The 24,553-nt window shown below is 50.5% G+C and overlaps 1 protein-coding gene across 10 annotated transcripts in view; it reads right to left on the reverse strand.

Moving 5' to 3' along the window:
• The window catches only part of Agap1 (ArfGAP with GTPase domain, ankyrin repeat and PH domain 1), a 488,546-nt gene that overhangs the window by 111,624 nt on the left and 352,369 nt on the right, over positions 1-24,553 (reverse strand). For all 10 annotated transcript variants that reach the window (XM_003474578.5, XM_003474579.5, XM_013157542.3 and 7 more), the window contains one exon: positions 7,668-7,829. In XM_003474578.5, coding sequence (XP_003474626.1) covers positions 7,668-7,829 — 162 coding nt within the window. The remainder of the gene's footprint in view (positions 1-7,667; positions 7,830-24,553) is intronic.

A 24,553-nucleotide genomic window follows, 5' to 3' on the forward strand; every position in this document is an offset into this window, starting at 1 on the left:
TGAGTTAAACCAAAGACCTTGAGAGCAGATATTCTGAGATTAAGAAAAGGACTTCTGAGTCCTTTCCCTGAGTCTCCTGAAAGCCTGTTGCTCCAGGGACTCCGTGCTGAGTTAGCTTCCATCCCAGGTCACCCAGAAACGTGTTCTCTGTGAAAGGGTGCTGACCTGACAGAGCCCCACAGATGGAAAGAGCCCCTCTGAATCCAGGCAGAAGACAGGTGCCAAGCTTTGCTGTGAGGCTGCATTTTAGAGGACTTCTGCAAACAGTCTGTGTGCAGAACAGGGCAGGTGACTAGGTGGGGAGCAGGGAGCTTGGATATCTGCCCTGTTACACTTGAAGTTTCCGCATGACGCAGCACGGACCTTAGGCCACTTGTAAAACTGATCTGATGTTCACTTTATGATTTCTTTTCCTTGCAATAGCAGATCTTTCATCCTGTATAAAATGGGATGTGAACCTGCTCCCTGGATGCAACTTCTGGGCGTCTTCACTGCAACACAGACACGTGGGTACCAGGGAACCCCCCTACCCCCCAGGCCAGCTGTCTCTACAGCTGTGTAACGCTGAGGCCAGGGGCCACTTCGGTCATTTCACATGCAGTAGGTGCTCAATGTACTGTCACGGGCTTTGAGCTAACCCCTTTAGTTTGCGTGGACTTAAACATAAAAAGTACCAAAAATCCACTCCTGGCTGCCAGTTTATCGTGATGGGAATCCTCTGTTCTGCTTTCTCCTGCTGTGACCGACTCATCTTTGTTTATTTCCGACCTGCCGACTTCCACAAAGGATCTGAGAGTGCTTATGGCTTGTGTGTGTTTGTGGCAGCCGTGCTGTACCCGGCAGGATGGCTTTTGAGTCAACTGTGCCCCAATCTCCAATGTCAAGGTCTACAGTAAACCCAATCTACTCAGTTGCCGCAGGTTCATCCTCTCACAAGCCAAGAAGTCCCTTTGGAAAACTGCTCTGGTTCATGGGGAGGAGGCCAGTCCACCTCCTGTCACCACCACCATCCCAAGGGCCCAAAGGCCCCGCCAGGAAGAGGTTCTGAGTCTATGAGACCTGGTTTCTCACATAATTAACTGCTCAACACCATGGTTCCGATGCACTGACACACTGTTTGATAAGGACATGTAATTCTGGCCATCCTACTGTATGAAACACTATCGTTGGTTATAGACTTCGTATGGATTGGCAATGGAGGCCCCTCATTCCCTTTCCATTTGGGGCAGTGGCCAAAATTTAAACAAGGGTCCACACAGGGAGTGTTGGTGTTCGCAAAGAGGTGACCAAGGGAATCCCAGAGTGACACAAAGACTTGCACCACTTGTTCACAGCCAACTGTGGACCACTCCCCTGCACCCTGCCACCTAAATGACATCGGTGAGTGCCTATGTGGGCAGCAAACAAGCCAGCCCACTGCAGGGCTGGGCTATGAGTTCACCCCCCCCCCCACATATCACTTGCATCCAAAGGGCAAGCACAGATGAGAATCTCCTGTGAATAAAATACTTCGGAATGTGCTATATTCTAAAGCAACAACAAAAACGAACTGTCCTTTCAGTCCTCGATGCCCAAGTCCCCAAAGGACTCAACAGGAGCCCAAAGTGCACGGTGTCCACCCAACTAAACAGCGGGGAGGGGTGATGAACCAAGAACTTCCGAGCAGCCATGCACAGCTTTCCTGGAGTAATATATGCACACAGGAAACGAACAAACAAAACCCCCCAGCTGCACAGTGTTCACGTGTAATTCTTTATTTCCTCCTAAAGTGCTTTCCAGATCATCAACTAATTAATAAAAAAGTTTCCAAAGGTAAAAGGTAACCGATCGAGAGCAGTGCCATCTGTTTCTCAGACTTTTAAGTGAAAACAAAACCCCATCCATGACTAATTCCAGCCTCTCCACCAGCACTTGGTCTGAACACAGACGGCACTGAATGCGAAAATGACGCTTTCTGCAAAATCCTATTACACAGAAGAACTATTACAGACTAAATCTGTGGAATATAAAGTTAAGTTTTACAATAGGTTGACTGTCCCTGACTCTTACAGCTGAGCGCCTCTCTGCCTTCCAGATACCCACGCCTGATGTCCTGGGACCTGGGTGCACTAGCTAGTACTCGTTTCCCCTCCGTATTAGAGCTCTAAAGTCTCCTGAGACAGAAAGGAACTCAGTTTCTTTCTCAGAAGCTGAACATGTTGTGCTTCTTCTCTAATGGTGGCCTCATACCTGAGGAAAGAATAAAATCACCCACCATCTCAGGGTCCCCTGCGAAAGAGGAATGGGGAGCCCTCTGTAGTGACCTCTGCCACCCTGGAGTTAATTAAATCTGTCAACACCTCAGGGCCTGACCTCTGATTGCTTAGCAAGGGCTGCCGGGATGAGTGATTCATTTTCTACCGAAAGAGTGAGGCCTGTGTGCCACTTACTGTGTCTGAGATAATCTTTCAGTAACCACCCAGGACCCACCACTCGATGATCCAGTAAAGACCCAGAACGAACAACAAAAGCGACGTGATGCAAAGGATGAAATAAATTTTCTTCTGAAACCTTAGGGACAAAGCACCAGGGGGCCCGAGGCTGAGGAGGGACACCGGGATTTCTGCACACCCTCATGTGCAAGTAGGATTAGGTGCATCTGGACAGGCCCTGCACTTTAAAAGAAAGATCTTTGCTACACAACTTCTAGATGTTAGGATCCATATGAAAGTCCATGTCTTTACATGGAATCTGAGAAATATCAAGGAAGCTATTCAGTCTGCTCCACTCCTAGATTCAAAAGCCGCTCCACATACCTCAAAGACTTGCTTTTTGCCTGGTGGAAAGGGTTTGAGGCGGAGAATCAAGAGACAGCTCTGTCACCTACCAGCAACCTGACCCTGGACAAGAAAGGCACTTAACCTCTCTCTACTTCAGCCTTTTCACTGGGGAAACAGGGAAATTAGCACCCGATGCAAACTTGCATGAAAGTTATAAAACTAACGAGGACCACAGATGTGGGGCCCCAGAATGGGAAGCAGCGACTGCAGCTTCACCTCAGCAATGACGGCTTCGCCGGTGGACAACTGATGACTAGATTCCTGGAAGGTGATGGGACTCAAAGACAATGCCCAAGGATGACAGCTCATTAAAGAGCAGGAAGTTCCTCATGGCCCAAGAGCTTTCTGTTGCACATTCCCTGAAGCTTGGGCCTGGCTCTTGGGAGGATGACCGTGGTGGCACCTCTGTCGCAGATCCCCAGCAGCTCCACAGTGGCCAGCCCAGTGCTGCACCCATGCAGAGTAGAGATCACGGACTCCCAGCACAGCGGCTCCCACAGTTTCCTTTCCTCCTCATATCCATCACTTGGAACTTCCACCCATAGGTCCCCCTGACACCCCTGGGCTGCCGGGCACAAGCTGGGACCACCCAGTACTCAGTGGATCCTCTTCCCCCTGGATTGCATCTCAGCATAGCCCTGGCCCTCATCCTTGGTCACCACTCAGCGTCCCCTCACAGCAGGCCTGGATCCAAACTCTCCTGCTCTATGGTCACTCACTGGCCTGCGGTCACCAAATCTGAGCAATAATGTTTCCTCAAGTATATTTAATAATTCTCAACAAATCAAATCCAAATTAAGATCAAACATACTACAGATATATTAATTTTCAATGTCCTCAATGGCCTATTAGCCAGGAATATGAAGAATACAAACAGAAATGGTCAAAAGGCTATTTTTAAATTATTTTGCAGTACAGTGAGAGGATGTTGGTTTCCAAAATGATCTTTCCGCCATCAGTGGCCAAGTGTCCCATTCCTGACATCCTTTAACAGGATTCTAAAAATAGTATCTCTAAGTGTGTTAGAAAGGGGAAAGCATAAAAAGCTGGATCACCAAACCTCATTTCTCCCTGTGATTTTACCGGCCAACTTCCTGGTAGGATGTTAACTTCTTGTCTGAATACAAACCTCACAAAGTTGCATATCACAAAGCTGTGAGCACGTGTGCGCACTTTATACTTGTGAAACACACTTACAGAGGCAACAGAAAGCAAACTCTGACCTGGCAATGGTGGGGGGTGGCCCTGGCAGGTAGACTCAAAGTTTCAGCCCAGCCTGGGCAGCTCAGGAAATCAGAGCAATGAAGCAACTTAGCACCTTAAAGAAGAGGTTGGGACCGCAGCTCAGTGGGGACATCCTAGGTTCAATCCCCAGTACTGACCAAAGTTATTTAGAAGCCCAGTGAGGGGCCTGATCTTCCAAGCGTCCTCTCTGTTAACCATTAGATTTTCGTCAATAAAATTCCTTGCTGGAACCCAAAATAGTTAAGAAGACAAATTCCCCGTAGTTTCTATAATGTATTGGAGCCATCTACTGCATTGTTAGCTACAAATGTAACAAACTGATCATTCTACTTAGCTGTAGTTAAGACCACAAGGTATAGAATGTGATTTGTATTCTCCAGCAGAAAAGACTCATGGGTCTGGGGTAGGCAACAGTGAGGGTGGGTGGGGGTCCCCTGGAGCTCATGTATCAGGGATGACTCTGAGGTCCACACAGGAAGCACCAGGGACCCTAGAAGGGGTGGCTGTGGACAGCACAGACCCCTTGTAAGGATGACCAGTGAGTCAGTGTCCGTATTTCCCTAGGGACATGTGACAGCCCCCCAGGACTGAGTTTGGCCCAGGTTCTCTGGGCCCTGTAGGCTCTGCTTGATCTGGTCAAGGTAAGGCACAGGAAACAGGAAGAGGAGGAACATATGGCTATTGTGCTCCCTAGACTTCTGGTCACAGCTGGACCTGTCCCTCTCTGGAAGGCACAGCCCTCTGTCCTTCCCCCGTCTGCCCCTGGTTCTGCCCTGGACTATCGCTCTTCCCATGTCTGGGCACACAGTTCCCGGGGTGACTCCATAGTACAGTGACCAGTTCAAGGGTGCCGTTGGTGTTCCCGGGTCCCTGAATGAATGACCTGATGGATGACAAGATTTTATTTCGCTTACACTTGTAAGAGATCTGAATCAAGACATTAGTTCTAACAGGGCAGATCAAAACCATAAAGTTCAACCACGGCCTCCCTCTGCAGAGCTGCTGGTGTCTCAGCTTGTGGAATTTCAGCACAAGGCCAGATGACAGGGCCACAGCAGTAGTCACCAACCAGTAAGAGAAACTGAAATCCTTTCACAGAGCTCAACTATGTCCTCCAAAGACAAAATACACACTACCTGCTTTAATTTCAAGAACAGAAATTTTGCACATCACTGAATCTAAAATAAGTTCTGACTTACACAATCTGACTTCAGAAATGTTAAAAATGTGGGGGAAACTTTCCCTTAGAAAGATTAAATAGGGTGCTTGGCAAACTTGACTCATGCCTGATACGTCAGCTTTCCCCAGGGAACAATGACGCTTAGGCTTCTGCATGAAGACCTTCTTACTTCCTTTGATTGGAAAGACATCACTGGAAAGTGAGGAGCAGCCCCTTGGGCCCTGCGCTGCAGCTTCCGAATACGTGACCCATTCTCTCCTCCATGCAAAGATCTGGCTTTCTAATTCCCTGGATTCCATGGTGCAGCCTTTCCGCTAGTATCCCCACTTCAGCAGTGGGACCATTCATAAAAGCAGGTGCCTGTGGAGATGGGGTTCTCTGTGCTGGCCTAGTGACATCCTATCTGGTGCATAACCGGGAGTCTTATGAACTCAGGAAGTGGACTTGGAGTAGCCCAGGAGTCCTACATGCTCATGGCCACCTTTCCAACCTGATTCAGACTCACAACCAGTTGAACACACAGATCCCGATTTCTGGTGAGGCTCCGCCACCTCGCCCACAGCCAGCAGGTGTGGGAGTAGATGCAGTTACGCTTGGACTTGGAAATCAGATTCTGCAAGGTTGTTGTGAGTTTCAAAAAAAGTCACAGCCCAGCTGCAAGCACACAGCATTCGTATGAGCTATTTATGTGTGAAAACAGGTGGGAAGTCCTCTTCTTGTCCCCTGCACAGTTGCCTGGAGGTCAGGAGTGCTGGCAGTGTGGCCACGTGGGAAGAGACTATGCTCCAAACCCAAGCCTGCCATGCACCTCCTGTGTGCCATGGTTGCCTGTGCTGGGTCTGCAGGTGGCTGGGTGAGGGTCACATCAACACTCGGCACCTTCTAGGGAGAAAGACCTTGGTGTCTAGGTGGGTGTTCCAACCTGTAATCATGGTTTTCTATTTTTTGTTTGTGTTTTGATACCAGAGACCAAAATCAGACTTTTGCCGCTGGGCTAAATTCCTGTTTATTTTTGAGACAAGGTCTTGCTATGTAGCCCAGGCTGGACTCCAATGACATTCAACTCTTGCTTGTATGGTCATATCTCAGAATTCGGCTGCACTGAGTTTGGTACCCCTAACATTCTGGGGTGAGAATTTTGTCCCCACCCTTGTCATTTACCTAGTGCCCTGCATGCAGGCTAGAACTTGTCAGTATTGACTGCCTTGGGTCTTGCTAACCTTCCCAGCCCAAACTATCTGTTTGGTTCTTGTTCTTGGTACTGTTTTTGGTCTTGTTTTTGGTACCAAGGATCTACTGTACAAGAGCACCCCCTTGGTTTCGCACAGTGTGAGGAGCTCAAGTTTTGATGGCCAGCTTTCTTAGCAAGAAGCTGTGGGGAGGCAAAATGGGAAGCACTGTACTGAAGGACAGAGAAGGCCTTCTGGCCCATGAGGAACGCAAGCCAGGAAGCTCTGGTCTAGAGGCTCTCTGCACACAATGGGACAACATGGTCCCAGCAGGGTCCCCTCCAGATACAGGAGGAAGCAGGCCACTTCCCTGACAGGTCCACCATCCTACACACGCTAACCAGTACTCAGGAAAAGTACAGTGAAAACAGAGGCAGAGAATTGACATAACCGAGCTTATGCCTGAGCACAGGGAGCGCTTGCTGGAGACCCACTCTCACAGATACTGGTTCACGTTCCACATCTTGTTTCCAGGGGTTAATGTGCCTCCGAAGTGTTTCTGTGCCTTGTTGATTACAGTCACATTCATTTCACCTCTCCTCACGTGGGCAGGTGTGTGCGCGTGTGTGCACCTGTGCCTCCATGGATGTATCCCCATTTACATCAGGGAAATAAAAAAGCATCAACTCATTTGCACGAGCCACTTCAAAAAGATCACGTTCTGTGATCACGGAGACAAAGGACTCAACAAGTCAAAGGAGAATCGAGAGAAACTGATGGCTACAAGGGTGTGGCGCCCACTGAGGACAAAGAGTTAAAAGGTGCTAGCAGAAGAAGCATTTCCCATAACGTGTTGCTAAAAACCAGCATAGAGTTAGTTATTCGGAATTAAACTCAGCCAGGAGCAGGAATGCCAAAAGGAGGGTGACAGCATCTCGAGGACTCCTCACTTTGGAGTGGACACTGGCCCCAGGGCACCCAGGTGGGCTGTGACTGCAGGACCTGACCAAGAGCATCATGAGAAGTAGTAACAATGGCAAGGGCTGAGACCACAGCTGTGGTCAAGTCATCTGAGAGCCAGCTGGGGATGACAAGGTGCCAAGGCCCTCTTGTTCCCCCTGGAAATGGAGAGCACACGAGTGATCTGCCTGTCTGCTCAACAAGAGCCCTAAGGTATCTGACGTTACACACCAGAAACACAAAGAGTGTTTATTAGTGTAGACACCCGTCCCCAGCGTCCTGGGGCCACCTTACCTTCAGCTGTGCCAGAGAGCCCATCAGCTTTGAAGTTGCTGGTACTTTTCTTCCTGCGGTGCTTCTTTCTGTTGGCGTGGGGGGAGGGTGGCGGGTCGAGCTTGGGGCTGGTGGAGCTGGAGATACTTGGGCTGGAGCACACGGAGTCACCCAACCCCGTGTCTGTCACCGGACCGGAAAAGGCAAAAGAATGCAAAGGTAAGCATGGGAAAAATAGCCCCAGCCACAACAGTCAAGCAGTGCGTCTCCGACCTCACAAGGCCTTGCGTGTGGCACCTCTCGATGAGATCACTGGCTGGAGGCCCAGGGCCTCAGGTCTGAGAAGATCAGGGAACCCCTGGCACGTGACACCTGCCACCCAAAAGCAGGCACTTATTTCAGCATTGTTTTACCCCAGGGAGAATTTAAAATTCTCTACTCCCTGTGGTTTGAGTCCTAGGGAGTCACGTTCAGAATCCAAGATCTCTGGAATGGCAAAGTGATAAGCTCATGTTTTTTAATTGTTTATTTTTCTTTTCCCATAATTACCTAGACATGTCAAGAATGAAACAGACGCTTAGGGATTAACAGGATAGGATCATCTTAAACAAACTGCCTTGAATCTGTGGGTGCGTGGGAGATGGGGTGCTCCTTCTGCCCTTCACCCCAGGAAACTGCACATGACCATTTTGCTCCTTTGCTTTATGATGAGTGAAAACCAGACAATGCCGATTTTTTTTTTTTTTTGTCTTTTTCTTTTTTATCGGTACTGGGGATTGAACTCACGACCACACACTTGCAAGGCAGACACGCCACTGAGCTAAATCCCCAGCTCCAATGCCGATTCTTTCAGCAATATCCTGTGATAGCGTCCGGAGGCTTGACAAAGTGGACCTGCCAATTTCGGTTCAGTGAAGCTACTCACAGAGGTTTTTGAAAGCCAGCGCACTGCACTAATACGATGACTCACTGTGAGCCAAACTCCCATTTGTTATTGTTTTATCAGAATCCACCAGGCCGGAAGAGCACATGGAATCGAGCAGAGGGATGACGCTTGTTTCACAAGTCGGCCAGTTCATGATTCTAAAACCTCGGCATTGCACTGCATTTGCTCAGCTCTACTTCCTGAGCCCTGATCAGCTACGTCAGCCACTGTCTGCACAGACAGCAGGGGCATCGCTCAGAAAGCCTGAGCCAGAGCTGGGAGCCGACAACTACCCTCGTGTTCCCTGCCCCGAAGCTCACATCCTTCCACTGCTGCCCAAATTCACCCTTTATTAATAGGGTTGGCCTCTCCACTCACCCCACTCCTACATGAGCCACACTGCCCCTCGACTGGCTCCTTGTGCACAGCTGGACCCTGCAGCCAGGTCAGAGCTGTGTCCTAGGCTTTACAATGCTAAGCTTTCTAAAGTCGTGGTCTGCAGCCACAGAATTCAAATATCACACTGACTGAAGCATCTGATTGAACGGTAAATGCTTACATTTAGAAAAAGTAAAAGACACATTGCCTTCCCATTCCCCTCAAGAACCTCCCCGTCACTTCTAACACACGCATCCCTCGCTCCTGCCTCTTTCTGCAGCAGTTCTGCAAGTGCCCTTTTGTGTGTGTCTTCAGTCGCAGTGTCCTGGCTGCCTTGAAGTCCTCAATCAATACCAGGCATTGACCTTTCCTGCTCACTTTGACTTCGGGAAAGAGCCAGAAGTCACAGGGTGCCAGATCCAGTGAATGAGGTGATGAGGGCACACCTTCATGTTTTGACAGAAACTATTGCAAATGGTTGATTAATAAGAGGCAATCAAAAAGCACAGTAAAGGTGTAAATAAAAATATTTACTACAGTAAAAGACACAATGCCATGAATCCTGAAAATTCTCCCTCAATGGGACCACATAACCCCATCATTCCTAGTAAAGTGTCTTTTACTGTAATACACTCCTAAACATTCATTGTACTTTGCAATCGTCCTTGGTACAGATACTGGGGTGCGGCTATGTAACTACCATTTCAGCCTCAGCAGCTGCAGGTTGCCCTGGGGGCTGGTCCTGGGACCACCAGATTGTTACTTTATCCAGAAATACTCTTCCGTGTGTTACTTGGCACTTGGGCAGTGAACACTTTCGCTCCTTTTAAATTCTTACCACCCCGATTTCAGCAGTCATCAGCCTCTGACCTGTCCTCTCTGTGCCAGGTTCAGTACCAGGCCATGGGAAAGAAGTGGTCGCCGTGCCTGTGCAACCCTCAGCAGCTCATCCCTGACTGTGCAGACTGAGAAGCATCGTGGGCAAATCCAACTGCCTCTGCTGCCTGGGGCCATGGTTCCACCTGTCCCCGGGGTCCCTCGGGCATAATCTCCAGTGGCCAGGTTGTGTCTGTTTCCATCTGTCTTTCCCTCGCCTTCCTCTGGCACCTGGCGTCAGTAATGCTCTAAGCTAATATGGTGCCTCTCTGCACTGCAGATCTGCAGGTAGGGCTCTGCTGTTGTCTCTCGGAACCTAAATAGCATCCCTGCCCCGAGAGCGCTGCAGGGCCCCCGTCATCTGCGTGTCCTGCACTCTAGGCAAATGAGCGACGCTTACACTATGGCTTCTGTTCCTTTCTGTTATTCTTCTGCCCATCTGTGTTGGCCTTGGTCTTATTCCTGCAGTGTCCTAGGCTTACTTGGCATTCACCACCCATCCCAGTCAGTGGGGAGGACCCAGAAGAACCTCATGTCATCAGGTCCATAGCTGCAAGCCTCTCAGCATCATCAGGGTACCCAGCTGAGGTCTAGCTCACATGCCTTGGACTTGGCTAGAAAGAACCCAAGGGACAATCTTGGCCAGCACTGCCCTAAAGGCCAGTAGGCAGACATTAGACTTACATTTCCCCCAATTTAGAAACAAGAAGAGGGTATCTACTGGGCACTTCTCAAGGAGTGATCTCTGCTCAGATTAATCACTGTTCCCCCTCTGTGCACACAAGTGTCTCTTTGACAGTCTACAGCAGAACCCTGTCCAGGGCTGGGGGACCTGAAGCTCACTGCAGGGGGCTCAGAATTCACATTTCTTGGAACCCAAGTGACAGGAACCTGTTTCCAAGCGCATTCCCTTCTGGCTACAGAAAACCTTTTCTAAAATAATTGGCAGGATCAGGGTGCACTTGCTGTGAGTCTTCCTGGTGACCAGGCAACTTCAGAGATCAGGGAGGTGCCCCTGACTCACAGGGAGAACCTGTCTCAGGAGAGTCCACATCTGGATATAATGCCACCTCCTCGCTCTGGGGGACAGCAAAGTGGGCCCAACAGCACTGCTTCTAAAGGCCCACTGGGTCTGAGCTGGGAACACCTGCCCAGGACCTTCTGGCTGTGAATGTGGGGCGGAGGGGCTCCGGTACCAAGAGGTTGCATCCTGAAATGCTGACAAATGTACCCCCTACCAGCTCTGCCCTCACAGGACATCAGTGCCCCTGGGGGATGCAGCCAGCTCTTCTCATCTCTCACTTCCCACACCCTTGGGATACCTTTGAGATTCCCCTCCGACAGTGCAAATTCTCTGTTAGGTTGATACACTGAGTCAATCTAAGAAGTTGAGAAGTTTAACTAAGAGACTCAGCGGGGAGCCAAGATCCTTACTCTGTAAATACCCTCATCCTGTGCAAGAGGAGAGCACAGAGATTTTGTGAGTGCTATACCCACCCTGGGTTGGGGGTAGCCTGTGTACAGTAAGATGGGGAATAAGAAGCTCACCCTTGCCCCCTTTTGCTCTTGCTGCTTTTGCTGGCTGTTGCCTTGAAGTGTTGCCCCAGTGCCACGCCACCCTGCCTTGGAGCCCACGGGTTATGGACAGAAACCTCCACAAACAGTGAGCTAAATAAACCTTTATTTTGAGTGTCAGGTATTCTGTCCTAGCAACAAGAGCAAAGTAACAAGACATTCCCTCACACCAGTATCTTTTGGGGAGGCTAGTCTTCCAAACAAAACTCACAGTCTCCTTGGGACACGTTTTCCAAGAGGGGTGCTATGAAATGCTCCAACCCCAAACTTGGGCCTCCTCCTTGCCTAACCTAATGCTCACTACCTGCAGACCACATCTCCTGTGGGAGGCTGCATCTGGGACCATGCTGCTCACCCCGAGAGCCCCCAGGTCGGCTTGTCCTCAGCTGTGTGCCCTCCTGGTCCTCACAGGTGGCCCGCAGTCCCCATTGTCCCTTGCCAAGTGTTTCAGTCACTCATCACAGTGGTTCCCCAGGACTGCCACCAGCAGGGTCCATGGCTCCCTCTGCTAGCAATCATCCAGCAATCTGTCCCTGCTCTGGCCACTCACACACCTCCCACCCCTCCTCTCCTTATCCAGTGGGGCAGGGATATCCACAATTCCAAATGTACAGCTGCAGACCCCACTCTCTGCTTCCTTCCTGTCCACCCTTCCCAACTGGGCTCAGGCAGAGCAGTGCTACACAGATTTGAGCTCCTCAGTCCCAAGATCCTGCCTTGCTAGCCCTGCACCCTGGGCATGCTCTGGAAGGAAATGCCCTCCTCACTTCCAGGAGCCACCCACGGTCTTCATTTCTCACACATGCCCTGCCTTCCAGTGTCACAGCACTTCTCACTGTACTGACTGGAAAAGTGTCACCTAACAGCAAGCATCCCGGTCCACTGTCCCCAGCCTTCATGGGCTTGACTCTGTTTCCACTTAGGTGGCATTTGTTGGCCCTAGCATGACATGCCCTGCCCAGGTTGCACCCATTGTGACCCGGACCTCTGCCCCTGCAGTACTTGGTTCTGTCCCTCTTGAAGGCACAGCTGCTCCAAAGTCTTTCCCTCTTCACTGATGTCCATGTCCTTAGTCCAGCCAGTGATGTGGCTTTGTCGCGGCCAACAGCGCCTCCCCTCCAGGGATCTCAGCAGGCCCAAGGGCCGTGTGAGTCTTAGGGGACACCACAGAGCTCATCCCTCCCTCCTGTGACCAGAAGCCATGGTGAGAGTTCATACTAGGCACCCGGCAAGGAAACCAGGAGGTGCTGGGTCCTGGAGGCCCTCAGAGGGAGAAGTCTCCCCTACCTGGTCACAGCCCATTGGCCCTGCCCAGCCTCTTCCCCCAGTATCATCCCTTTCTCTGTTGAGTGCCTATCACTTGGACTTGGCAGCTCCAGGTCCCTGCTCACCCTCTGCCCAGCATGTCACTTGTGACAGCCGGGGTCAGCAGTGGGGATCTGAGCATCCTCATCCCAGTGAGGTTTGCTGGGCCTTGCACAGTGGATGGAACTGGCTGGTGTGCAACGGAGAGGCGCTGGCAAGGACAGTGACAAAGACTCCCCAGCTTGAGACGCACTTGAGCCAGCAGCTGCTACTAAAGGGCACGGCCCCTGTTCTGGTGGGGCCGCGGTGGAGGCTGTGAAGACTGCCTGCCTAATCCCCTGCTACATACCATTAGTAAAAGACCCGATTTCTTGAGCCATGTCTCAGGGACAAAGAAGGACAAGCAAATTCCATCTGTGTGGATGTGCTGATAGAGGGGTAGGTAAGCAGATGAGCTGGTGCACATCCACCGAGGAGGACTGTGGCATGGGCCAGGGACTTGCAGAGAAGGAGACTGGTGGGGAGATGAAGTGCCACTGAGTCAGAAGGCCCAGGACTGGTGCTGAGGGAAGAGGGGAGGAGACACACGCTCATCCTGGCTGCTTCCAGGATGATGTAGGGTCATCACAGATGCAGTGCAAACACAGCAATCTCCATGATGACACGGAAAGCACAACTGGCCTTCGAAGGATCCTGACATCTGTTGTCACAGGAGGAGAAGCATACATTAGTCACCGATGGGCACTTGGTGCCCCGGGATCCAGGAAGCACTATCCCCACCCCCATCTGCAGGTTTTAGGGCTGGGGCCCCAAGGCAGGCCCAGGGGGACCATTGTGGTTCTGGTTTAGAGATGAGCAGAAACAGGAAGTGACTTTTCAGGTCAGGCTGCAGGAGAGGTAGGGACCCGTCGCTGCCTCCAGCTGACAATGTCCCAACACCATGGCCCTGGGAGGTTCACCCCAGCTTCCCTGTCAGAAGACGACAATCAGAGCTGCTGCCAGCACTCTGAGGGCTTCATTTTTGCTGTACTGGGAGCACGGGGAGGCAACAAGCCCCCGGGGACCAAATGCTTTAAGAGGGGATGCTGGGTGTGAACAGAGGCAGGAAGGAGCTAATTAATGTTCCCCAGGTCCAAAACAGGAGCACTCACAGCACCCAAAGCTTCTGTGCTCTTCCAACCCCTAGCCTGACATGTCCCTCCACCCTGACTGCAACGCTGTGAGTGCAGCAGAGGCCACAGATGCCCCCACTTCTCCTGACTGCCTACAAAGAATGCATTTCATTTTGCATCAATTACTGGGCAGTGGGACGGATGATGACGAGGACTGTTGGCAGCATTATGTGCAGGCGAGGAGACACAGGGAGAAGCAGGCCATGCCAAATTAAAAAAGCAAGCGCCTCATTTCTCCATGGCTTTGACGCAGGGACTCAGGGTCCCGAGAAGCAGGGTGCCGGGCTCGGGTGTCCCATGCATTAGTGTTGCCATTAGTTCTTCCCAATCGGGCATCAATGTTCAAACCCCTCCTCCCCATATATATAATCGGAGCCATAATGATCACACTGCAGGCTCTCCGAGGTTCGGGCTGTGAAGTATAGTCAGAGACACAGCTTCACTCTTCACTCGCAGGGCTGACAAGCATGACTAGAGGGAGAATAAAATAACATTCCGCACGCATAAATATCAAGCAGCCTGCTCCAGACTGATGGGCCAGGAATGTATTCTTAGCTATCATTCCGGCAGACAGGCCCAAGGACACTCATAACTTATTTTACAATCATTTAGTTTCAGCTCAAGTGGAAAACGTGACAACTTATCTCTGCTGACAAGATGCCATATCGAACCTTACAATTAACTCTCCTCCGATTATCTGCCCAGCCGATCATTAGCTGGGCCATTTTGATGAACTGTTGCAGGAACTCGCCTTGGTGAGAGCCGCTGCCAGGTGTGCCCAGAGGTCTCTGCTTTCTGGGTTGATCTTCCCAGCCCAGGGTCCAGCTTAGGATTCCCAGGGGTTCTGGATGTGTCAATAGGGAATTGTGGGGACCTGGAACCCTCCAGCTCTGGATGGATGGCCCGCTGGGTCTCCCAGTGCCCATGCTCCAGAGGCCCCCACCCCCCACAGCCTCCACTGGCCTGGGAGCCTGTATTTCTGTGGGTGGCCAGCCCTCTGCAGGGACACCTCTGGCCACTCTGCCTCCCTGGGCATCGAGTGGAGAGGGGATACCAGGAAGTTGCTAGAAGGAGCCACCATGCTCTAGAGCAACCGTAGGTGATTCCTGAAAGGCTGGCTACAGACTTCCTGTTTGTTTACTAAAAATACAAAAGCCTTTACAAGACGTGTTCCTAAGTAGCATGCACTTACATGGACACAAAGAAAAGACAGACAACCAGAAAGATAAGCAACAGGATGGGCTTAGGCATATGACCCCAGTCTCTCTCCTATTTCCACACACACCTTACCTCTCTGGTAGTGTTAGGTACGATATGTTATTAAAATCTTTTTTTTTCCTGGTATGAAAAGAATCTTGAATTATCAAAGACAGAGTCATTTGTGGGTGCTGGGGGGCAACTGGTGGAGAGCCAAGGCCTCCCACAAACTTGCAAAGCCATGACTGGGGGAACTAGTAAATTATAGTGCACTTGCTCTGCTCCCGGGCTGATAAGAAGCAGCTAATTTGGATCTTTAATAAGGGCCCTGTCCCTTCTGAAGCTCAGAGAGATGTGGAGGCTGGTAAATAAAGAACGGGCCACCTCTGCCACCCGAGGAAATCACAACATCCCGGGCCCCTGTTGAAAGCGGAGTGTGAAGTAGAGTTCAAACCCGCGCCCCTGCTCACACGCTTTGACGGAGCTTGCAGCAGGAGGAGGCGGACTTGATTCCACCTCTGAAGACGTTTCAGAGACTGGCATTATTGTGCGCTTCCCTTTGCCGCTCGAGCAGGGGTACACAATGTCAGAAGGGGCAGCGGGGACACAGCGGGGGGCCCATGAAGATGACAGGTGTTGGGGGAAAGGAAAAGACAACAGAGTGTTATACTGAGTTACAAAAATGGGCAGAAAGGCGTTCAATAAGGGGAGAATGGAGAGAAAACAGAGGGGAGAAGGGTTTCCTTCTCGGGCCATTTTCAATGACACCAACAGATCTCTATAAATGAAGCCAACTAAGCTGGAACATGAGAAATCCGATCTTCATTTAGAGGAAGCCCTCAATTAACGGAATGATGTTCATAAACTCCTAAAGAAAGCACGTAAGTTCTGAGTGTGAGTTGTGGTAGAGGGATTCTTTGGGGTAGGGGTGTGCAGATCTGCGAATATGCAAACACTTGTAGACTTTAAGTGGGTGACGTGTATTTATGCAACTTGATCTCAAGAAAGCCGGTTTAAAAAAAACAAAACAAAACAGGAGAAAAGGGCAAGGCTGTCGTGTTCAGCACTAGAGAACAACTGAATAAAGAATGAGGCGTCCCTGGGACAGTATTGGTAACAAGGGCTGGGGCTCCGGCTGGGAGCTGAGGGGGACCTGGAAACTGAAACAAAAGGCTGTGGGACTTGGGACCTGCAGCTGGGTTTGGGCTGGGGCCCAGCGTGGGTGCTCGGTTCCAGCCACCTGCCAGGGTCTGGCTCTGTGTCCCGTGGCAGACTCTGCATCCTGTACTGCAACCTGCAGTGGAGGGGAGAGCAGAGCAGGGGAGAAACCCCAGGTGACCACCCTCCCCTTCCCAAGCCACACTCCTCACACCTCCTACTGCTTCTCACAGGGCCATGCCTTGCTGGGCTTCTGGGTCTCTCTTCCTTCTTGCCCACAACCACAGGCTTCGGGAAGGAACCCGGGGCCTCTGAAGCTTTCCTGCCTGGCCATCATCTGATTTTAGGGGACAACAGGAAGTGTGTGGAGAGCACAAGGAACAGAGAGCATCCAAGGAGGCTCGAGCAGGGCTGCATCAGGAAGGAGCTTGTTCTGGAATGCAAGTCGGGATCTGACATTTAAGGGTCAAAAATCAGATTGCTCTCCAGTTGATTTTTCATGAAATGCAAGCGGCACCAAGCTTGAATTAATCTGGCATACTCTGAAGAGTGTAAAGGCACGCTGAGCAGGACTGTTAGGAGGAATTGAAATCATTTCAAGAGATTCCCATTTCTCTCCAGCCTTATCTCTTTTTACATAATCAGCCACAACCATTTCTCAAGTTTGCTGCTTCTAGCTGCTAAATTACAGATTCTGTTTCTTGTGGAAGGCTACCTGGCAGAGCGAGCTGGGGAAAGAGCATGCCTACTAGAAAACTCAATTAAATCAAGAAGCTAATTAGATGGTTGATCGTTCTTTGATAACTTGGGAAACTTAGCTGTTTCCATTAAAAGTCACACGGAGTCGAATTACCAATTGTAGTCCAAGCAGGAAGCAGGTGTCCTAGCTCAGCTGGAGGGCTGCATAGCCCGGGCTCTGTCCAGGGTCCTGAAGGTGTTGGCCCTTCATTCTGTACAAAGCCCAGCAACCCTCAAACAGTTGCTTCTTCCAGACCTAGGCTTGCTATCTGCTGACATCACACGGCTGACCACTGGTGTCTCAGCTTTAAGTAAATGTGACAGGCAGAAGCCCAGATCTAAAAAGGAGCTAATTCGGTTGTGACCTATTATTCCACCAATGCAGGTTAAAATGTCATACAAAGCTAAGTAATGCAATGCACGCCCCTCTCCCTTCCCACTGCCTTTTTTTTGTTTTGTTTTGCAGGGCTCAGAATCGAATCCCAGTCTCTCATATGCAGGCCAGGACTCTACCTGAGAGCTACAGCCCCAGCATCCTCATTCCCTTTCTAAACATGAAGAGCACAATGTGCTTTGGTTTGCACAATTATTTCCCTACTGCTTGCATGGATTTCAAACTTCTGACCATTAACCAGCAGTTGGATAAATTTCCCATATTAAGGGCAATTTCCAGGTTATAGGTTCGAGAAAATAAGCATGTCTGGAGCTGTGGACAAATGCTGCTAGGCTGTGAGTTCTGTGCTGCTCCCACCAGTGGTGAATGAGGAAGTTCAAACCGGTGGGTGCGACCTTCAATTCTTTCAGCCTCAAATGCTTCACCTGAGGGAGGTGACCAGAGTGGCCCTGAGCACCTGCCTCGCCCCACACCTTTTCTCCTTCCCCAGAGAATGTAGAGCCACATACGTCTCCACCATGTAACTTCAGTGTGGTGCCAGATGGACAGCTGGACAAAGACAACCAGACAGACTCGCTCTCCCATCAGGTGGTGCAAAACCAGTAACAGATAAGACACAGATCCCGGCCCAGGGCTGACACCCCAGAGTACAACCTGCACTTGGAGACCTCTACAAGGGAATGGCAAGGACTGCTATGGTCACTGCTAAAGCCCAGGCTGGCAAAGGACCACAGTAGGGCACAGAGGTCACTGACACGTGGGGTCCTTTGTCCTGAAAACCCCCAAAACACAGCTGCATGGGAGGAACCAGCTTCCCCAAACAACAATCACCCAACATAGCGAAAACTAAAGACTTCCCACACTGAACTGCAATACAAAACACAAACACCAAAAGAAGAGCAGATATTTAAGAGGGAAAGTTGTGGGAGGCGCCTCAGATGGTTTTGGGGATTTTACTATTATATCTGCCACAGTCAGATCTGGGTGAACCACAGTGGGGTCATAGACAGCGCTCCTGATGCATACAATGGTGGGAACAGGGGTCCATGCCTCCTCTGCCCCCTTCACGACCTTCTGTGAGCGATGTTCTGATGCTGTGGCCCATTCCCTTATGCTGGAGTATTTCTTTGAGTTTTTAAAAACAACTGTAGCTGTGGCCAATGTACAGCTGTGCCAAACACAGAACATGCGCTCAGTGAAAAAAAAAATCTGTTAAAAAAAAACCTCCAGAAGATTACATCATGGAAGATCATGGTGGGAGCTAGGGCTCCGTCCAGGGTCAGATAAGAACAAAATTTGACTAAAACCTTTGAATGCTGGAGGAAAAAATGTCCGGTTCACCTATGGCTATACAGAAAAGGCCCAAGGGTTTTAAGTAAGGTTTTTTGTGTTTTTTTTTTTTTTGGTCTTTTTGAGACAGTGTCTCTCTATGCAGTTCAGGCTGGCCTTGAGCTCACTTTGTAGCCCAGGATGGTCTCAAACTCACAATGATCCTCCTGTCTCAGCCTCCCGAGTGCTGGGATTATAGGCATGAGCCATCATACCCGGCTCTTAAATAAGGGCTTTAAGTATTATTTAACTACCAACTGAAAACCCTGCCTATTCCTTCTTACAATCTGAGCTCTTTGGAGAATAAATCATTAACATATTTCAATGATAAATTGAGTCCTATTTCCCACTAGGCATCACAGGTAACCTTTTGCTATGTCTGAATTCAACTGAAGGACCGTGGGTTCTTATGACAAAAGTGCTGATGTCCCCTGCGCGGCTGTGTCTGTCCCTGCAGAAATCACATTCTGTAAATATCTAAAGTAGCACCCGAGAGTCTCCGTGGCTACATGCTCCTCTCCTCAGCATGTAATGGGACCCTTGCAGTCCCCAAGCTGCGGCTGCAGGTGGGTGGTGAGGACAGCGAGATGGATCGTATCTCGGTGTCCGGTGCCCTGACGGAAGTCCTGGCCACTTGAAAGAGAGGCCCCAGTCTTTCTGCCACACCTGGCCTCTGACAATTGCCCCAGTCATGGGGCTTGAAGTTACTGAGCAGGACGCCCCTGCCCCTTGGGCCATTGGCTCCCAGGCTGCTTTGAAAGATCTGTTCCACTGGGAATTCATCCGCTGGGACCAGGGACTGAGAAACCTTCGGCCAAGCAGCGACCACCCAGAACCGGCAGGAAGATGATGCCTGAGTCAGGCCCATGATCCCGACAACACCTGGGGACTCTGTGCGTGTGCACGTGTGTGTAAAAAGCCCCGGGATATCCTGATGGGACAAACAACTCCTTGTGCCTACGGAGTGGAAGACACTGTTTAGGGTCCTGAAGAAACTGGAGTACAACAGAATACTAAGGTTTTTAAAACACAGGGGAAAAAATACAGCAAAACCATTAAGAATCCAATTTGAACTGTGTACTGCTATAGACTGATGCTGAATGCAGAGGGACCCAAAATACGATCGCCCAAATCTGCACTCACTCCTGCTCGGGTACCGGGGAGACCTTTAGCAATGTAAATATTCATGACTAGAACAGTCTTTAAAGAGCCCCCACACTTCAATGTGAGGTTCTGTTGTGTGGCGTTTCACAGAGGTGTGAGGCGATTTCCTCACTGGCCCAGGGAGGGGAGCGTGTCTCCACCGCTGTCCTGGGATCTCACTAACCTGCTCCTCGCAGTGACTAAGGACTGCACTGCGGGTTTCGCACAGGGGGTGGGGGTTCCGGATTTCCAGCCCAGTGTCACTGATGGCAGCAGCACATTCCCTTGACGACACCCTGTGCTGGAGTGCAGTCTGTTTTGTAAGGTGGCAGTGGGAAAGATGAACCTAAGGGCCGCTCACCTTGGCTGCATGAGTACAGCGCACAGTTATACTGCACAGGGCCTCCCAGGTCACCTGGGCACCAGAAGGTGGGGGGCAGGAGGTCTCCCACATGGGGAGGGGGTTCCATTCCTGAAAAGCTGCTCAGAGCATGACCTTCTAACCACTTCTTCATTTACCCCTAGTACCACGCGACCCCAACTAACTCGGTCGCTTGGGGAAGTGTCATTTTGACCAGTCGATTCTGGTTTTGAATAAATTTGGTTAAATGGTCATTTTTATATTTCCTGTTATATCATCTTATAAATTTAATGAAAAAATCTAATTCTTGGTCATCTTTTATTTAAAAATTGGAGTGGTCAATGGTTAAAGTAGTTTAGTAACTATCACTAGGCCTGGTATAACACACCTGAAATCCCAGCACTGGAGAGGCTGAGGCAGGAGGATCAGTGTGAGTTTGAGGCCTGCCTGGACTACAAAAGGAGACTGTGTCTCAAAACAAACAAACAAACCAAAACACAGAATTTTGATAATTATAGACATATGTGTTTTTCTCATTTTGTCTTTCCCACACAAATGAAAAACCAGAGTATAATATCTATAATTAATAAAGATGCTTAAACTAGGATTAAGGGCTTAGTGATAGAGGGTTTGGACAGAATGTTGGAAGCCCCAAATTCAATTCCTAGTGCTGCAAAAACATCACACCACACAACATGGCACATAACTGTAATCCCAGCTCTCTAGGAGGCTGAGTGAGGCAGGAGAACCAGAAGTTTGAACCCCGGGTAATTTAAGTCTCACTGAACTCCTATTTCAAAATATAAAAAGGACTGGGAAGTAGCCAGCACAAAGACCCTGGGTTCAATTCTCAGTGCAGCAAAACAAACAAAACCAATTAACCAACCAAACTATGAAAACCAAAACACAAACCTCCCAAACCAACCCTTCCCAGTCAAAACCCTGCAGAATTACATTTATTTTGGCAAACAGCAATTAATAATTCACTGTTAATCCACACCAGACAATTCTTTTTATAAAGAAGGACTCAATTTGCTCTGGTGACGTTTACCATATTGATTTTATCCTGGGGCTGGGAGAGGGGGGGTCCGTGTCGGACAGCCTGTATTGCATCTGTGTGAAGTTTAAAGCATTTTCTTTATCATGGTTAAAATTTGGTCAATGCACTTCAAGTCCGATCCGATCCTACTGGTTGATCTTTGGGGAAAATTGCTTTGAAATAAAAAGAAAGATAAGATTGTGTTGCCCAGAATAATAACTGACATTTTTCTCTTTTTCCTGACGTGTGGCCTGGTGCCCCGTGGCTGGGGCAGGGTCAGCGGTGGGTGCAGAAGTGAGCTCTGCAATCGCCGTCCATCAAAGCTCTGCTCTTTCTCAAGCTGCTTCCCACTGCTGCCTTTGGTACCCTGGGGTGAGGTTAAAAGCAGCCACTCCCAGGGCCTCCTGGCAGCGGCTGAGGCTGATCTCCTCCTCTGCTGCACCCTACTCCTACGAAAGGCTTCCGAGCATACATGATCCTCTTGCCGCTCCTGACATCTGTCCACACCCCCTGGTGTCCTGCTGTCCACCTTTGGGATCCTATGGTGTACCAGTTCATGGTATGGCTGGGCTGGGAAAACCTTGGAATAACAGCCAGGATAGAGGGCTTCCTAAGGGGGTGGAGGCACGGGACCAGGGTACACTGGGGCCGTGGCCAGGCCTGATGCGCATCACTATGCTTCCTATGTTCTCCAATTCCAATGGGCACCTTCCCATCTCCACTCCCTGGAGGGGAAGAGCTCCCGGGAGCAGCTTCTCTGCTGACTGTACTGTCCTACTGGCTATGGAGAAGTAAGAACTAGGTGTGTGCCCCCCTGGAACTTCAGTGTGTATGCTGATTCTAGATCTCACTCTGTGCACCCGAGGGGCTGAGGGTGGCTGTAGAGATAGGTGGCACATTCCAGGTCTGGGGGCTGCTTTGAGGAAGGCTGACCACACCTCTGCTAGGGGTTTGTGCAGCTACAACAGCCGAGGGCACTTTGCTCCTATTTGAGGAAGACAGGAACACTGGTGAAGGGAGCACGGTGCTCGTGGCCCTAACATGGAAAATGTGTACCTCCACGGAACACTCAGGCGTGCTCAGAGCACAAGCTGACCTCCTGTGGAATATTCAGGGACCCAGGAAGACTTGTTCATCTCTGAGGGAGGACAGACAGACAGAGGCATGTTAGGAACTTCTCAGGATCTCTTGGCTCCTTCAGCAGAACAGACCTGCTGCCCCTGTGATGTGCTCACTTCTGACCGGTTCTGCCTGAATACACATTCCCAGGAAAACATCACCAGTGGCACTGCACAGGGAGGCAGGCGCCTTCCCACTCATGTCTGGGGCTTTGCAAACACAAACCTGTGTGTGCAGGCTGAGTGTGCAGGCAGACGGGGTCACGCAACCTTTGTCCCTCAAAGGCAGATGAGAATCTTCAAATACAAATTAAGCCACGCACAATCTAAGTGAGTGCTAAATGGTGACCCAGGCTACTGTGGACATATGTGTCAAAGTGATGTTATTCAACATCACCAGACTTCTGGCTTCTCATGTGAGAGATGGACGCTGGACAATTGCCCGCGGTTCTGGCTGACTTGGGGAAATTGAGTCTGGATCACGGTCCCCCTTTGTCTGCCACCCCTGATCCTGTCTTGGTCTCAGATGCTGCCTTGCTCTGTCATCACCAGTCAAGGACAGCTTCCTATCACCGGCAGCAGGGATCACCGTGCTCACTCTTGCGAGGAATCAGAGTTTGAGACAGAGACTCTCTAGCCAAAGTGTGAGCAAAAGTCCTCAAAGGTCCCCTCTGGATTTGTGGTCTAAAACAACTTCAGTGAGACGAATTTGTACGTGCTGCTCAAGGCCGAATACAGAAGGGAGAAACGGGGTCCTTCCCCCATGGTTCCTTCCCCTCCACACAGATGCGTGTACACAGGGCCCCAAGGGCAGCCAACTCCCACGGCAGCTTGGTGCTGTACACTCGGTGGTCATCAACTTTGAAACTGGGGTCAGAGATTCTCACTTAAAATGAAAACAAGAGCAGGTGCAGGGGTGCACAACCGTAAGGTCAGCACTTGATAGGCCGAAGCAGGAGGACTGGCCCGAGTTCGAGGCCAGCCTTGGCCACAGTGAGTTCAAAGCCAGCCTGAACTACAGTGAGACTTTGCCTCAAAAAGAAAAAAACAAACAAAACCACTTCACAGAATAGATTCAACAACTCATACAGAGGAGCTACTTAATGCAAGGCTTGGTACATGGAAGACAGCCATTGCTTCCAGCCTCTCCAATTGGCCACCCTCAGGAAGCTTGATAGGCTGACTTGACTGAGCCTTGACAGATGCAGACACCATTAGAGGCCCTGAGAACAGAAGGGGTGAACAGGACAGAGTCCCTGCCCTGTGGGAAGCTTGACATCTGGCGGGCGCTGGGGATTGGGAGGACAAGCAGGAACAGGGTAGTGACACGAAAGTGCTGCAAAGCGCTAAGAACTGTAGAAAAATCAAAGCCGAGAGGGAAGAGGGCATGTCTGTCCCCGGTGTTGTGGTGCAGGGACTGAATGCAAGGCCCTGTGCGTGCCAGGTGCAGGTCTGTCCTGAAGCAGCATCCCTGGAGCTGGGGCAGTTTAAACCAGGCCGGCACGGTTCTGACACGAGTCAGGACCGTGTGCAGGGACAGCGCTCAGCTTTGGGTCACAGATGTCCATGAAGCCTGGGCCTGCTGAATGCTTGGGCTCTGGAATGTGGATCCCTGGGAGGACAGGCCCAGAAGAAGGAAGCTGGGTCCCATGTGCCCTTGCATGGGGAGATCGGGACCCCACTGGCGTTTCTTGCTTCACAGTCAACGCAAGGTGAAGTCTTCCCTGCCACAGTATTTGTGCCCCAAAGTGACAGGGCCAGACAACCATGAGCTGAAACCTCTGAGACTGAGTGGAAACAAACCTTCCCTCCTTACCCCAGTTACCCAGCAGAGTGACCCACAGGTGACTCCAGAGAGAGGCCCCCAAGCATGGCAGGTGACAGAGCAAGACCCAGAGCAGGCATGGCAGAGTTATGGGGTTCTGCGAGAGTGCTGCTGCGTGGGCTCACAGGAAAAGACACCTGGTGTCCAGGTGACACATGAAGCCATGGCCGTACCCTGTCCCCTTGGCATGGTCAGCAGCCAGTCTCCTTCCACTGGCCGCGCAGGTGGCCAGCAGTCTCAGAACCGCTTTTGGATGGTGTGGAGATTTGCCACAATTATGCTTTCCTTTCAGGTGACATTAAATAGGCACCTGGGATAATAGTCTGTGACACAGAGAGTTCTAATGGACTTGATTTAACTGGAAAAAGCCCGTT

Source organism: Cavia porcellus, unplaced genomic scaffold (genome assembly GCF_034190915.1).
Source record: "Cavia porcellus strain 051 isolate PalLab524CR breed Dunkin Hartley unplaced genomic scaffold, mCavPor4.1 scaffold_26, whole genome shotgun sequence".
NCBI lineage: Eukaryota > Metazoa > Chordata > Mammalia > Rodentia > Caviidae > Cavia > Cavia porcellus.